The sequence below is a fragment of the Felis catus genome, chromosome B3 (assembly GCF_018350175.1).
Source record: "Felis catus isolate Fca126 chromosome B3, F.catus_Fca126_mat1.0, whole genome shotgun sequence".
NCBI classification, from domain to species: Eukaryota; Metazoa; Chordata; class Mammalia; order Carnivora; family Felidae; genus Felis; species Felis catus.
This window is the reverse complement of record NC_058373.1, coordinates 45799149-45815167: the sequence shown is the minus strand read 5'-3', so window position 1 is coordinate 45815167 and position 16019 is coordinate 45799149. Positions and strand designations below refer to the sequence as shown.

The window sequence follows — 16019 nt, the reverse complement described above, 5'->3', positions numbered from 1 at the left end:
CCTGATGAGTGATGTTGAGCATCTTCTCTCATGTGTCTGTTAGCCATCTGGATGTCTTTGGAGAAATGTCTATTCATGTCTTCTCATTTTTTAACCAGATTATTGGGGGGGGGGTGTTGAGTTGTATAAGTTCTATATATATTTGGGATACTAACCCTTTACCTGATACGTCATTTGCAAATATCTTCTCCCATTCTGAAGGTTGCCTTTTAGTTTTGTTGTTTCCTTCACTTTATAGAAGATTTTTATCTTGATGAAGTCCCAGTTACTTGTTTTTCCTTTTTTTTCCCCTTGCCTTAGGAGACATATCTAGTAAGAAGTTCTACAGCCTGATGTCAAAGAAGTTACTGCCTGTGTTCTCTAGGATTTTGATGGTTTCTTGTCTCACATTTGTCTTTCATCCATCTTGAATTTATTTTTGTGTGTGGTGTAAGAGAGAGGCCAGTTTCGTTCTTTTGCATGTTGCTATTCAGTTTTCCCAACACCATTTGTTGAAGAGACTGTCTTTTTTCCATTGGATATTCTTTCCTGCTTTGTGGAAGATGAGTTGACCGTATAGTTGTGGATCTATTCAATGATTTCTCTAACCCTACCACCAAACTCTTTAAAGGAGTTTCTTAATTACTAAGATTAATTGTGATGAAATAACATGAAAAGCATGAATCTTGTGCAGTAATAAGTACTGTATTAACCAGTGGGAACCCTGAGCAAGTAAAATGAAAGCCATATCCTTGGCATATATGAAGGAAAAATGGCTTCTAAGCCTTACATGGAATACTAGGGACACTTTACATATGATTGGACTTAGAGCTAATCCATATGAAAAATTAGAAGTCGGTACTAAATTCTGTGGTAGTGACTATAAATACAAATGAATTCATTAATTAATTCAGTAAATTTAGGTTTCAACTTTATGATCACCCCACTCTAGGCCCAGAGATACAGACATTTAAAAATGTAGTCTGGGAATGACGCAGGGAAACACAATCGTCGCACAGTGTGATTCAGTGCTATAATAGAAATAAGTACCAAGTACTGTTGGTATACAAAAGAAGAACAGCTAATGGTGCAGAAAAAGAAAAAATTAGTATGAATTAGGTTAGTCATAAGCTTAATTTTTTTAATAAGCAGGCAATGTGATATCATTTTGTTGTGACTTTGTAACATTTGTTACCTGATATGTTTTTAAGGAACTTGTAGATTCTATTTCTGTTATATAAAATGAGATTATATACCCCCAAAGGCTATTTATAAGTCATGTGGTAGTTGAGTTTGCCAGCAGCTTCCCAAATGTCATTATACTATAGTATACCAATTATGAACTATATTCAAACCCAGGTTGACTTAATTCAGTGAACAAATAAGATATCTACTTTGTCTGCCATTAATTATATCTAACTACTAGGAATCATTAATATGCTATAAACATACAGATGATGAAATTTCCCATAAATATTAACCAGTTTTGATCCATTTAACAGTCTTTTTTCTTTCTTATTAAGGGTCTACTGTATTTGCTGGTAACAGACCAGGGGTTTCTTACAGAAGAAAAAGTTGTTTGGGAAAGCCTACACAATGTGGATGGTGATGGAAATTTCTGTGACTCAGAATTTCATCTGCGGCCTCCTTCAGATCCTGAAACCGTATACAGAGGACAACAGGATCAGATAGATCAGGTAGATTTGCTTTCTTTTCATATCATTTAAAATGCTCATTCCTTTTGGGGCACCTCGGTAGCTCAGTCATTTAAGCATTCCGACTCTTGGTTTTGGCTCAGGTCATGATCTCCCAGCTTCATGAGTTCGAGCCCTGCATAAGGCTCTGCGCTGATAGCGCAGAGCCTGCTGGGGATTCTCTCTCTCCTCTCTCTGCCCCTCCCCCACTCGTGCTGTCTCTCTCTCTCAAAAGTAAATAAATAAACTTAAAAAAAATTAAAATTCTCCTTTCAAATGTGAATTCAGTTATCCAAAACTTTTGAACTAAAGATTTATTCATTTATATGCTTGTGAAATTTTCCTGACATTTTCTAAATCGGTAAATGATCATTTTACGTGTTGTACATTGACTCTACACTTTGGTTCAGAAGGCCAGTGTATATTGAATTGTGAAGGTCATGGTACAGAGTTTGAATTTTATTTTAATTGTAGGGAAGATACGGCAAGTGTTAAACATGGAAGTAAGATGATCTACCTTTTTTAAAGGCTGCTATGTGAAGAATGCATAGGAATTACACAGGTATAAGTGGAGACTAGCAATTCAAGCGAGAGGTGATGATGGCTGAGCACTGGCGTTAGAGATGAGATGAGTACAGATTTAAGATATATTTGGGTAGTCAGAAAAAGTAGAAAAAAGAGTCTTGAAGATAGCATGCAGTGGGTAAAAAGTAAAACGTATGAAGTCTTAGAGTCCAAGGTAAGCAGACATTTACAACAAGTGCTGCTCAAGTGAGTAGAATTCTCATTAAGAAGTGAGACAGATGAGATCTTTGCCTGCTATAGGTTGGCAGGCTTGGAGCCATAGGAGTGTTTACTATTGGAAGTATAACAGTGATATGACTTCTTCCCTGACTGAGGCAGAAAATTGGTCATGTTGAACAGTTGGCACATGAGTCTAATGCTGATAACATCAGATGCTGATAACAATTTAAGTAGATAAGATAGACTGTTCTTTTTGCCAATATTCACTGAGCTCTTGTATTCCTGGTACTATTAACAAGCTCCTGGGGACTCACAGATAAATCATATAGTACAATCCTCACAATTCTATAGTCTAACAGAGGCCGATATTTGACCAATTAACTATTATATGTCATCCTCTATAATGGCAGTTGCACAGAAGAATACTTGATTCAAAGATGCTAATCTTTCTTGGACTTTTGGAAGTTAACTATCCAAACAGCTATAATAATCAACGTACGCATTTTCCTTCAGAAGCTTTATGGGGCTATTTAAAATATATATATTACTTGAGAAATGTGCAAGATTTTTCTAACACTATATATAAAAAATATCAGAGCAGAGGGAATGAAGGTAAGGCAATAGATTGCTACAGTAGTAAAGATGTAAGATGTGAGAAAAAAGATACGTGATACTGTCTGTAGAAATAGCAAGGAAAGAGTGGATTTAAGACCTAGGGACTTGGCAAAGAGCAGTTTGAAGAAGTGAGAAAAATTTGAAGGACAAATTCTTCATATTAGTAAGATATTCATGCTAGATAGTCCAAGGTCTTCACAGATAACCACCTTTTAGATATCTTCTGTGGGTGGTTAATATTCTCTTATTTTGAGGATAGACTGGGAGAGATAAACAGCGTAGTCAAGTTTCATTCAGTACTAATTCTTAATGAATGTGGGTGTTAAGTATTTTTAAGTTTACTCATTTATTATTTCTGAAGGAAAGAGAGTGTGTGTATGTGCACGTGCTCAAGCGGGGAGGGGCAGAGAAAGAGAGAGGGAAACACAGAATCCGAAGCAGGCTCCAGGCTCTGAACTATCAGCAGAGTCGAAGATGGGGCTTGAACTCAAAAACCGTGAGATCATGACTTGAGCTGGTTGGGTGCTTGACCAACTAAGCCACCCAGGCGCCCCAGATTATACAACTTTCAGCCGAAGATGCATCACTTTTTCTCAGAGGAAATAATTTGGGTGTGTGGGAGATGGGAGGAAAAGGTGTTTAAGTAATTGAATATGCCTGTATGTTGGAAAACTGTTGCCTTTAAAAATCATGTTTTGGAAGACCATTTAATAAATGATTTGGGGAAATTCTTATTTAAAAAAAAAAGTTTTTTGACATTAAATGGGGTTGGAAGATGTGTTTGAGTTTGTGTGTTAATGTAGAAAAAGCTAGGTGGATATATATCAATTGTTAATAAAAGTTATCTTTGCATAATGATATGGCAATTTTAACTTATTTATGCTTTTTTATTTTGTTTCAATTTTCTGCAGATGTGTTTCTTTCATAAACCGGGCAAGGTTTATTTTATTTTTGTTTGTAGGCTCTATGCCCAACATGGGGCTTGAACTCACAACCCCAAAATCAAGAGGTGCATGCTCTAGACAGAGCCCAGGCACCCATAGGGGGAGTTTGGTGAGGGTTTGTTTTTTTTTTTTTTGGTTTTGGTTTTTAGGGAATTGTTTTTTTTTTGTTTTTTTTTGTTTGTTTTGCTTTCATTTAGGTAGGTTTCATGCCCATTGCAGAGCCCAGTGCAGGGCTTGAACTCAAGACCCGAGATCAAGAGTTGGCCAAAATCAAGAGTTGGATGCTTAACCCACTGAGCCACCCAGGCACCCCTAGGGGAGTTGTTTTTAAAGCTTTCTTGAATGCTTTATATACTGCTTCTAGAAATAATTTTAAATGAATTCCAAGAATATTTAGAACAATGGCAGCATCCCTGAAATTGTAGCTCTCAAACACTTAGATAGCTTTAATTTTTATATTTAAGCTCTGGTATGTTTTTTAAAAGCCATTCTCATAGTTTTGTAGGTACAACTTCTGCATTTACACTTATCAGTTCTTGAGTGAAATCTCATGGCTAAAGAGGTTTATAATTTAATTTCTTAGGACTATCTTATGGCATTATCTCTACAACAAGAACAGCAGAGCCAAGAGATCAACTGGGAACAAATACCCGAAGGAATCAGTGATTTGGAACTAGCAAAGAAACTCCAAGAAGAGGAGGATAGACGGGCTTCTCAATATTACCAGGAACAGGAACAAGCAGCAGCAGCTGCTGCTTCTGCTTCTCCACAGGCCCAGGTAAAAGCTAGGATTCATGCCAAGATAAGTATTTTAAATTAGGTATTGATTCTTCAATTACATTAGCATGTTAGCACCTGTGGATTTTATGGCATTGTCCTAAGTTTGTGTTTATCTTAATATACTTTTTATTTAGTAAAATTATTTTTCCTGAGATTCTGAGGGCAAGATTTTTCAGTTAAAAAATTTAATTCCAGTAGAGTTAACATAGTGTTCTATTAGTTCTAGGTGTACAATTTGGTGATTTAACAATTCTATGCATTACTCAGTGCTCATCAAGCTAAGTGTTCTTTTAATCCCCTTCACCTATTTCCCCCATCCCCCTCTCCTCTGGGAAGCATCTCTGTTCTCTATAGTTAAGAGTATTTTGTTTTGTCTTTGTTTTTCTTTGTTCATTTGTTTTGTTTCTTAAATTCCATGTATGAGTGAAACATATGGTATTTGTCTTTCTCTGACTTACTTCACTTAGTATTGTACTCTCTACCTCCATCCATGTTATTGCAAATGGTAAGATTTCATTTTTTTTTTTAATTTTTAAAAAATGTTTATTTTTGAGAGAGAGCATGAGCAGGGAAGGGACAGAGAGGGAGAAACAAAGAATCCAAAGCAGGCTCCAGGCTCTGAGCTGTCAGCACAGAGCCCATTTTGGGGCTTGAATTCATGAACTGCAAGATCATGACCTAAGGCAAAGTTGGACACTTAACCGACTGAGCCACCCAGGCAACCCAAGATTTCATTTTTAAATTTAAATTTTTTTTCAATGTTTTTTATTTATTTTTGGGACAGAGAGAGACAGAGCATGAACGGGGGAGGGGCAGAGAGAGAGGGAGACACAGAATCGGAAACAGGCTCCAGGCTCCGAGCCATCAGCCCAGAGCCTGATGCGGGGCTCAAACTCCCGGACCGCGAGATCGTGACCTGGCTGAAGTCGGACGCTCAACCAACTGCGCCAACCAGGCGCCCCCCCAAGATTTCATTTTTAAAATGTTTTTATTTATTTTTGAGAGATAGAGCATGAGCTGGGGAGGGGCAGAGAGAGATAGGGAGGCACAGAATCTGAAGCAGACTCCAGGCTCTGAGCTGTCAGTACAGTGCCTGATGCGGGGCTCAAACTCGTGAACCGTGAGTTCATGACCTGGGCTGAAGTTGGACACTCAATCAACTGAGCCACCCAGGTACTCCCATTTTTTTAATGGGTAATATTCCATTGTATTTATCTACCACATTTTTAAAATGTTTATTTTTGAGAAAGACAGTGTGTGAGTGGGGGAGGGGCAGAGAGAGAGGGAGACACAGAATTGGAAGCGGGCTCCAGGTTCTGAGCTGCTAGTTCAGAGCCCAACATGGGGCTCGAACTCATGAGCCATGAGATCATGACCTGAGCCGAAGTCAGATGCTTAGCCCACTGAGCCACCCATGCGCTCCTATGGCACATTTTCTTTGTCCATTCATCTACTGATAGACCCTTAGGTTGCTTCCATAATTTGGCTATTTTAAATAATGCTGCAGTAAACATAGGCATGCATGTATACATTTGAATTAGTGTTTTGTACTCATTGGGTCAATACCCCGTAGTGTATTACTGGATCATAGATAGGTTACTTCTATTTTTAATTTTTTGAGGTACCTCCATACTGTTTTTCACGGTGGCTGCACCAATTTTCATTCCCACCAACAGTGCACAAGGGTTTCTTTTTCTCCAAATCCTTGAAAACACTTGTTGTTTCTTATGTTTTTTTAATTTAGCCTTTCTGACAGGTGTGAGGTGATACCTCATTGTGGTTTTGATTTGCATTACCTGATGAGTCATTGTCATCATCTTTTCATGTGTCTGTTGACCATCTGTTTGTCCTCTTCAGAGAGATCTCTGTTCATGTCTTCTGCCCGGTTTTTAATAGGATCATTTGGATTTTTTGGTGTTGAGTTTTGTAAGTTCTTTATATATTTTGGATACTAACCCTTTATCAGATAAATCACTTATAAATGTCTTTTCCCGTTCAGTAGGTGGTCTTTTAGTTTGATTGCTTCCTTTGCTTTGCAGAAGCTTTCTATTTTGATGTAGTTCCAATAGTTTATTTTTGCTTTTGTTTTCCTTGCCTCAGGAGACATATCTAGAAAGATGTTGTTATGGCAGACAAATTACTTCTGTGCTCTCTTCTAGTATTTTTATGGTTTCAGGTTTCACATTAAGGTCCTTAATCCGTTTTGAGTTTATTTTATGTATGGTGTAAGAAAGTGGTCCAGTTTCATTCTTTTACATGTAGCTGTCCAATTTTCCCAACACCATTTGTTGAAGAGACTTTTTCCTGTTATATATTCTTTCTTCCTTTGTCAAAGATTAGTTGACCATATTAACTGTGGGTTTCTTCCTGGATTTTCTGTTCTGTTCCATTGAGGTATGTGTCTGTTTTTGTGCCAGTATCATACTGTTTTGATTGTTACAGCTTTGTAATATAATTTGAAGTCTAGAATTGTGAAGCTTCCAGTTTTGTTTTTCTTTTTCAAGATTGCTTTGGCTATTTGATGTCTTTTGTGGTTCCATACAAATTTTAGGATTGTTCTAGTTCTGTGAAAAATGGTGTTGGTATGTGATAGGAATTCATTAAATCTGTAGATTGCTTTGGGTAGTATAGACATTTTAACAATATTTATTCTTCCAATTGGTGAGCATGGAATGTCTTTGTTTCTTTGTGTCATCTTCAATGTCTTTCATCAGTGTTTTATAGTTTTAGGAGTATAGGTCTTTCATCTCTTTGGTTAAGTTTATTCCTAGGCATTTTATTATTTTTGCTGCAATTGAATCAAATTTAAGTTGTTAATAGCTCCAAAGAATATGAACCAATTGGAACAAAGTCTTCTGTAAAAATTCCAGGGCAGTATGAAGTACTACTGGTAACAGGGTACACTTCAGAGCCAGATAGACATGGATTGCATTTCCTGCTTCTGTATCCCCTTACGGGGGATCAAAGTCCCCTACCTCTCTCAGCCTCATTTTCCCTATCTTGAAAATAAAAGATAATGCTTAACTCTTAGATTTCTGTTTAAGGACAAATAAGGTTAGTACTTAAGCCAATGTATGACATGTACTAAGTATTCAACAAAGATTAGCACATTTCCACTTTTCACTTTTCCCAGTTAAACGTTTTAAGCACTGCAAATGTGACTATAAGTGGGTTCCTTTGTGTTAAATCTCATTTAATTGAGATGTATGAAAAATGAGAAAATGAAAGAAATTCTCCTTTTGTTATGTTTAACTGTACCATGCCAGAACTGTTCCTCTGACTTAGGATACAAAGAAGATAAGATGCTCTTTAAGGTCTGATGAAATTTTAAACATAGAGGTCTCCCTTAAACTAAGTATTTATATTTCTAGTTCAAATATTGATTACTCCAAGGTTAAAATTTAAAACCTGGTATATTTTTACTAGCTCTTCACTAAAAACATTTTCTTATTTCACAGAATACACTTATTTCACACTCAAAGTTCTCAGGATTTTTTTTTTCTCCTTGAAAATCTGTTTATTATAGTATTTGATGAGGTCTTAGGGAACTTAGTTTACCAAAAGTTGTCAATTTCTTTAACATAAACTTTAACAAATATTTCTTGAATTTGAGGCTTCAGGGAATATAATCCTCCACATTATTTATTGTTTGAAATTTCTTTTACTTACAATAATTAATACATTAATTAGATCTATCTAAAATGATAGAGGCAGTTACTCAGATACCATATAACAAGTCTGTGACCAAATAACTTTTTTTTATTAATGATTCCTTTCACTCTTATGGTTTTTCTTTCTAGATAACTATGATTAAGCACCTTAGAAAGTTGAGGTAATTTCTTCCTGTTTATTTTTCTTAAAGCAAAGCCAGCCAGCACAAGCCTCTCCATCAAGTGGAAGACAATCTGGGAATAGTGAACGTAAACGAAAGGAACCTCGAGAAAAAGATAAAGAAAAAGAAAAGGACAAAAATAGCTGTGTCATTTTGTAACAGTGGTGGGTTCTGTTGGATGCGTCTGTATGTCTTGAGAAACAAAACCACAGGAGGAAAGGAAGAAAAACCGATAAATACCGTCTGTGCCTGATTTCCCAATGGATTTTGTTCATGTTTTTCAGGGGAAAGGTTGTTACTTAGTTACAATCAGACTTTTTCAAGTCACACAGTACACTCTTCGTGAGCTGGAGTTTCGCGTTACAAGTTGGAAATGCTGTGTGGTATCATACATGAAAAATACTGCACTTGTAGCCAAATAAGCAAATCACAGCAAATTTTGTGTCATAGTGACATTCATAACTCATATCAGTTAGTAAGCTATTTTATCTTTTGTTCTAACAATGAATGGAGGTAACTGATTTTGTCTGATTCCTTCCTGAAATCTAAATATTAGCACAATAGTTTCTGAAATTAATTTTTACAATGTTAAATTATTATCTAATCCAAGAGAAACCAGGGGGTTAATATAGGGATATAAAAGGAAAACACACACACACACACAGACACACACAATCTCACACACACACAAAACACAAGAAACAAACCAAGACAAAAAATAACAAATAAATAACCTTTAATCCTGTATTGGACTAGTTCAGCCCTTGAACAGCTTTACCTTTCTTTAGGAATGTACATTTTAGATACTATCTTGAGAACTGATAATGGAGCTTGGGTTTAATTTAGATAGAAAAAATAAGTTGTATTTCTTTTCCAATAGCAAAAAAAATTACATAACACTAATACTCATATTCTGTAAAATCAGATATTAATGACTTTGTAGTGTTGTGAAATTTTGAGGAATTTTGAAATCTTTAATATACGTAACTTGTACTACAGTTACTATTTATTGAAAGTGCGATAACTGATAAGAAGGAAACCACAGTGGATGCTAGTCCTTGTAAATACAGGAATATAGAAAAGCAGATAGTTCAGATGTCTACCTTTTTCTAGAATTACCTTGAACCTTAAAATTTAAATCATGTTTATTTGCTAGAAAATTACGTATACTTAGTAAAGCCAACAAAAAAGCACATTTCTGAAAGGAAGTTAGAGATATAATCTCTGAGTCTAGTGAAACGCATTAATAAAAATCTGTTTGAAAATAGATAAGAATTGGGAGGAATTTATGTAAAAGCAATCAGACTTTTTTAACTTATGGGAACCAAATAGACCTATAACATCTTGTAGTGTTTATAGGATTCAGAAAGAATATTTATTGAACTTTATTATGAGGCAACACATATTTTCCTGTATTTCTACTATCCTTAATAGTCCTTTTTATATATGCTTTATATTTAAAAGTTTGATTTAGTCATTTTTGAAAAGACTATTGCTGCTGCAGGTAGTTATGTGATTTACATTCTAAGCCTCAGTAAATTTGTTTAGGAGCATCTTTATCTAACCTGAGCATCCACTTGGAGAATGTTTTTTGTGGTCTGGGGTGACAGTAGACTACAAAAAAAAAAATGTGGTGTAGAGTTCTTAAGCTATGTCTTTAACATTCTCCGTGATCCAAGACTATTTATAGGATGAGTCTGTATGTAAAAATAAAAAGTAAAGTCTTATTTATGGAAGGAATTATTCTAAGGGAAAAATCCAGGGTCAAGCTGTATCTTTTATGTCATGTCCTTCTGTATTGCATGTCTGGTTATGTTATACCATTTGTTACTCCTTCAGATTTCCTATACTAGCATGATAAATCATCAGAGAACCTGTTTGGGGTATAACACTTTGATACAAAATATCTGGTGAGTCTCTTGTTAATAACCTAGAATATGTGTACATTGTGAAATAATCAAATTACTACAGAATTCTCTGTTGGCTCAAGCAAGTTGACCTTAGTTCAAGTTTACTCTTGATACCACTCTATTGGTTGGAGGAGGAAAATGAAACCTTAGGGTTTGTTTTTCCTAGAAGAGATAGTAGTGACAGTGCATTATATTTTAATAAGAAAAACAAAACAGTAAATCCTGAGAAATTTTAAAAAGCATATTTGAGGCGTATTTTTCCATAATTATATACTTATCTATTTATTACCCTTGAAAAATATATGTGTAAAAGTTATTCTTCTGTTATTTGTTACTATCTTCTTAATTTGTTCCAAAGATAATACTGCCATTCTGCATTCCCTCTGGAAGGAAAAAAAACAAAAAAACAAAAAAAAAACAACTCAAAACCAGCAGTGCTGCTATCAGATAAGTAGATGTCAATGTATACTTATAAAAAATAACTAAAAAATGTAATGTGTTTGTTAATTCAACCTTTTTTCTACATAATATTTCCAACTCAGACTTTCTTACATTCCTGGAATTCAGTTTGATATACCAAGAGTAATACTGATAAAATGTTTGCTTTGATTACTGTGAGGAAAAAACTAAATGTTCAATTCTATTAAAACAAACTTCTTGGGAGATACTGGTTTCCCAACCTTGAAGGTTAGAGCTATTGTGTCTTTATATTCTTAAATTTTGCTCAAGGCAACAAATTACATATTCAGACATTTCATTGCTGGTTTGGGGATATTGGAATTTGATAGTGGTGTATTACAGGCTTTCCTTCGCAATATTTTGTAGTACTTGAAAACTGTTACATGAACTGCTAGCAGAAGTTAGAACTTAAACATTTTTGTTTTTAATATTTGTAGGCTAGATTAGGGACACATTTGTATCAACCAATCACTATTACAGCTAGCAAAAGAGACATGAATGAATGGATATGGTCACTGCACTTTCTTGTACTTTCAAAGGCTATTTCATAAGTTTAGTGACCAGTCTTTGTTAGCAATATGAAAAGTGTCCTCATGTGTAACCCCAGTGAATCAACAATGCTGTGATTTACAATAGGTTATCAACACTTAGAAGTACGTGTGAGAGAAAGAGTGAGAGAGAATGTGTGTGTGTGTGTGTGTGTGTGTGTGTGCGCGCGCGCGCACGCGCATGTGAGTGTGTGTGTTTGAAGCAAGGATCCATGACTTCTATTGTCAAAGGAATCTGGGAACCTTCCCTCAAATTTTACCATTTAAGAATACACACACACATAAATAACCTAAGCCATTTGGGCAGCTAAAATTGGCATTGGCTGTTTCTTATAATATGCTGGTCCAGTGTGCTTAGGTGAAGTAACTTCTTCCATGTTTCAGGGTATCTGTTGGCTTAACAGTTGAGTGAGGCATAGACTAGAGTTCAGGATTAAGTTGTATAATATATTTTGTTTTAGTCTCTCATATTTCTAGTATTTGACTACTTATCCCATATTATGTTTCAAATTCTTCCTCATACTTCTTGATCTTAGCTTAATTAAGCAAGTTAGTATTAGAGATTAATTGACTGAATCCAACATTAACCATTTTGTACTGGCACAAAACCTTAACACTTTGTTTTTACTGAATCACCAGCTCAGGTCATTAAGAGAGATCTTGATAGAAAAGAGGACTAGAAGGCAAATAGATATCTAAGGAAAGAATTATAGTCCTCATATTAATGTTGGCATATGAAGCTGATATTTATAAAGTCCTGCTGGAGAAATACATTCAAGGCAAAAATTTCCAGAACTGTCCTCAAACTTCATTTATTTAAAAAAAAATTGCTTTAAAGCAAAATGATTACATTTCACTTAATTTCCTATTAAATATTCCAGTTATTTTAAAATACGATAGAAAACCTACAGGCTTTGCCTGTCGTACAATATTTGGGCATACAACTTAAACTGTAATTGTAAACTTACTAATGTTTGATAAAATACATGGAGGCATTAAAGATAGTATGTAATTTGTATTTTAAGGAACTAGAAATAGGCATTCTTAACTGTTTTATGTCTAAAAATCTGGCTTTTATCTTTCCATGGACAAACTTTCTATGCCTCAGTTTACTCTAAATATGTAAAGGATGTTCATTTTTTCAGAGCGTTAACACTCCTGAGTAAAGGACAAAGTATAAGCTCAGAGTATTACTTAAATAATCATATATATAGTTTTTGTTCTTGAGTGTGCAGATCTTTTCCCCAATCACAATATTTCTTAAAGTCAGTTTTTTTAATGCTGTTAAATTTGTAAAATTACCTTGTCTTTGAGTATGGCATTATCTCTTCCTAAAATGTATTTTGCAGTTGCTTTTGGACTATATGATCAAAATCAAGAGAATTTGGGGAGTATAAAAAGCATTAAAAGTCTATTTTTTCCAGTATCTTTCATATATCTAAGTATTTAGATTGCCTTTTTCTCCATGTAACAAAGCACATTGGTATCAGGTCACTAATACATACATGTAAAACTTTTGCGCATGGATGAGAGTTCCTAGGTTCTCTAGGAATATAATGGCTTTTTGTTTTATTTTATTTTATTTTATTTTACTGATATTATAGCTACTGAGAAAATCTTATGAAGAATCAACGTTACTTTTCTCAGGTGACACTTTAAAACAAAGTTTAAAATCGAAGGCTTGTTAGCCAAAAAAATTTACGAAAGAGAGATAATGGAGTCTGAGGGACAGATTGCAGGACCCTGATAATTTTAACTTCTTTTGAAGATTTATCTTAATTTTTTAATTCATGCATGTCTCTTACTTAATCCCAGGGTCTCTGCTGTTAGAAATTAGAGTTTAATACATTGTGATATGCATATGTATTTTTACATAAAGTATTCTAATTTCTAGTTTCACTTTTCTGATCTAAAAACATTAAATTTTTAAAAACTGGGTAAAAGTCTTCCAACTGTTGCTTCAAGTTCGGGTTTGTCCTTTTGTCCTGAGATTTAGACTTCTCTCCCTATAACAGTCTTTTTTAGAACATGGTACTATCCCATATAAGGTATTGAAATACCATAGCAGAAATACAAAACCTAAACTTTAAATCACAGTAGATTTAAAAGACAAAAAGAGTTCTATTGTTATTCTGCAGTGCCTGTTCTTTACCTAATATTTTAACTTTAAGAATTTAAGAATTTTTTCAAATAACTTAATAATTTGTCATGAATTTTAAAAATTTTATATCCATCTTAACTACACTACAGAGAGGCAGAGATGCCTCCTACTAAGAGGATATACAAAGCAGAATTCTTCTGATGGTGATGCTGGCTTCTTTGGGTCTGGTAGTTACAACTTTAAATAGGAAGTCAGAAAACACAAATTCCCATCCTAATTCCCATATCAGTGACCTGTCCAAATGGGCATTATAAGTAAAATATCCTATAGAGTGATTCTGACTAGTAGAATATGTTTATAGACTAAGATTGGCATTTAATCTTTGAAGATCTGTCTGATGTGTCTCAATTTTGTCAGTTTTTACTCCTTTTCACATCTTAGTTGTATGATATAATCATTATTTTCCAGAGTACAGTGGATATCATAGTTCTACAGATTTTTAAAGATGAGGATTTGAAAAACTTCCAAAGGTTTTTGTTAAAAGGCGATTTTCCTCAATAAAATGACAACTATTGTTTTCACAGATCCACACATCACAAGTAGGACAATATCATAGAAGAATGATGTATGATTGCTCCACAGCAGTCAGCAAAAGGGATAATTGGATAATCTTCACTTGTGAAACTTCAGAGGTACCTGAAAGTCATTTCCTAAAGTTAGTGCATGTGAGTCTTTTTCCTTGAATTGTGCAGAATAATTGGATGTGGCACACATTTTGGGGAATAGGAAGTGAAATGGTATAATGACTGCAGAGCGAGTGATTTTGAAATGTCGCAAGAAGAAACAAGTTTTCTTCCTCCACTTCACTGTCTGACTATTTGGGTCAGGAAGTTGCTATGACATACAGATCTCTTTGTGCTAGGCCAAGATTGGCCAACTGAAATAGAGTTCTCAAAGAGTTTGAATATATAGATTGTGTATGAGCACCTATTTTATCCTTTTCTTTACTATCTTAATGCCCTTTCTACTTCTGAAACAATTCATCCATTTTGCTTCATGACCAGGTTTAATTCCAGTTTGAGAATAATAGCACTCCTAGAAATTGATACAAAACAGCATTGAAATACATTTTTCAAATGATACCTAAAAGCATCTACCCAGCTTAGAATTGAACTGAATTTCTATGAAAGAAAGTTATTGTTTTAAATGCTAATTATGTTAAAACTATTTAATTCTAAAAACTATGTCTTAAACATATTCCAAAAGTTTCACTTTTGGAGGCTATTCCTTTAAAAAGGCATATTGAACATAGATGGGAAAGTGTAAAATATTTCTGATAGAATTATTCAGTATTATTCAACATTTAATTTCATGTTTGTTGTTGTACCACAAGGATAGTGTCATTCTTGGATTAAAATGTTGGACCTTTTGTTAATATACTTAAAATTGTAACCAGTGATAACACCCTTAGTATTTTTTATTATAGATTATATTTTATTTCAATAAACTTTGATATTTAGACCAAACAATCTTTCTGTTATGTATATTCATCTCATTAAGGTACTTCTTACAAAGTGGGGAAATGGAGAGATGGAGAAGTGACATTGATTCATATTTAGAATTGTGAACTCTAGGATTAACTCTTAGAATTGGACCAACTCTTTGTTTTTAATGTTTGTTTATTTTTGAAGGGGAGAGAGAGCACAAGTTGGGGAGGGGCAGAGAGAGAGGGAGACACAGAATCTGAAGCAGGCCCCAGGCTATAAGCTGTCAGCACAGAGCCAGACATGGGGCTCGAACCCATGAGCTCTGAGATCATGACTTGAGCCAAAGTCAGATGCTTAACCGACTGAGCCACCCAGACGCCCCATTTTTTTTTAATGTTTATTTATTTTTGAAGGAGAGAGAGCATAAGCAAGGGAGGGGCAGAGAGAGGGGGAGACACAGAATCTAATGCAGGCTCCAGGCCCCGAGCTGTCAGCACAGAGTCTGACACGGGGCTCGAACCCACAAGCTGTGAGATCATGACCTGAGCAGATGTCAGATGCTTAATGGACCAACACTTGATAAAGATGGATTTTAACCCAAGAGGCAATGAACGAAAAACCAGTCAACTCTAAACTGTAGTCAACTACTGGATCCCAACGGTAGATTCATTATATCTGATACTCTTATCCTTTTGGAAGACTAAGTTAGAAAGAGCTGAGAAGGGATCACTTTATCTTTATACCAAGCCAAACTTAATATGAAATTTTTGTCCAAATCAGCTAATGTCTGCCATTTCTGTGAAAGTTTTCTCAGACACCATAGCCCTTTAAACAGAATTAATCATTACACACAGTGTTTTCTTGACCTCCCCTCATTATAGCAATTAAGCTAGATTGTGAGGCTTTTAAGAACAGGAAGCATGGGG

The 16019-nt window shown here is 34.9% G+C and overlaps 1 protein-coding gene across 8 annotated transcripts in view; it reads left to right on the top strand.

The window, feature by feature from the left end:
• Window positions 1-15135, top strand: part of MINDY2 (MINDY lysine 48 deubiquitinase 2) — an 82206-nt gene extending 67071 nt beyond the window's left edge. For 3 of the 8 annotated variants that reach the window (XM_011282904.4, XM_019832349.3, XM_003987101.5), the window contains 3 exons: window positions 1503-1676; window positions 4560-4754; window positions 8619-15135. In XM_011282904.4, coding sequence (XP_011281206.2) covers window positions 1503-1676; window positions 4560-4754; window positions 8619-8747 — 498 coding nt within the window. In that variant the 3' untranslated portion in view covers window positions 8748-15135. The remainder of the gene's footprint in view (window positions 1-1502; window positions 1677-4559; window positions 4755-8618) is intronic. The other 5 variants (XR_006599187.1, XR_006599186.1, XM_019832350.3 and 2 more) reach the window with 5 other exon arrangements.
• The last annotated feature ends 884 nt before the right edge of the window (window positions 15136-16019 follow it).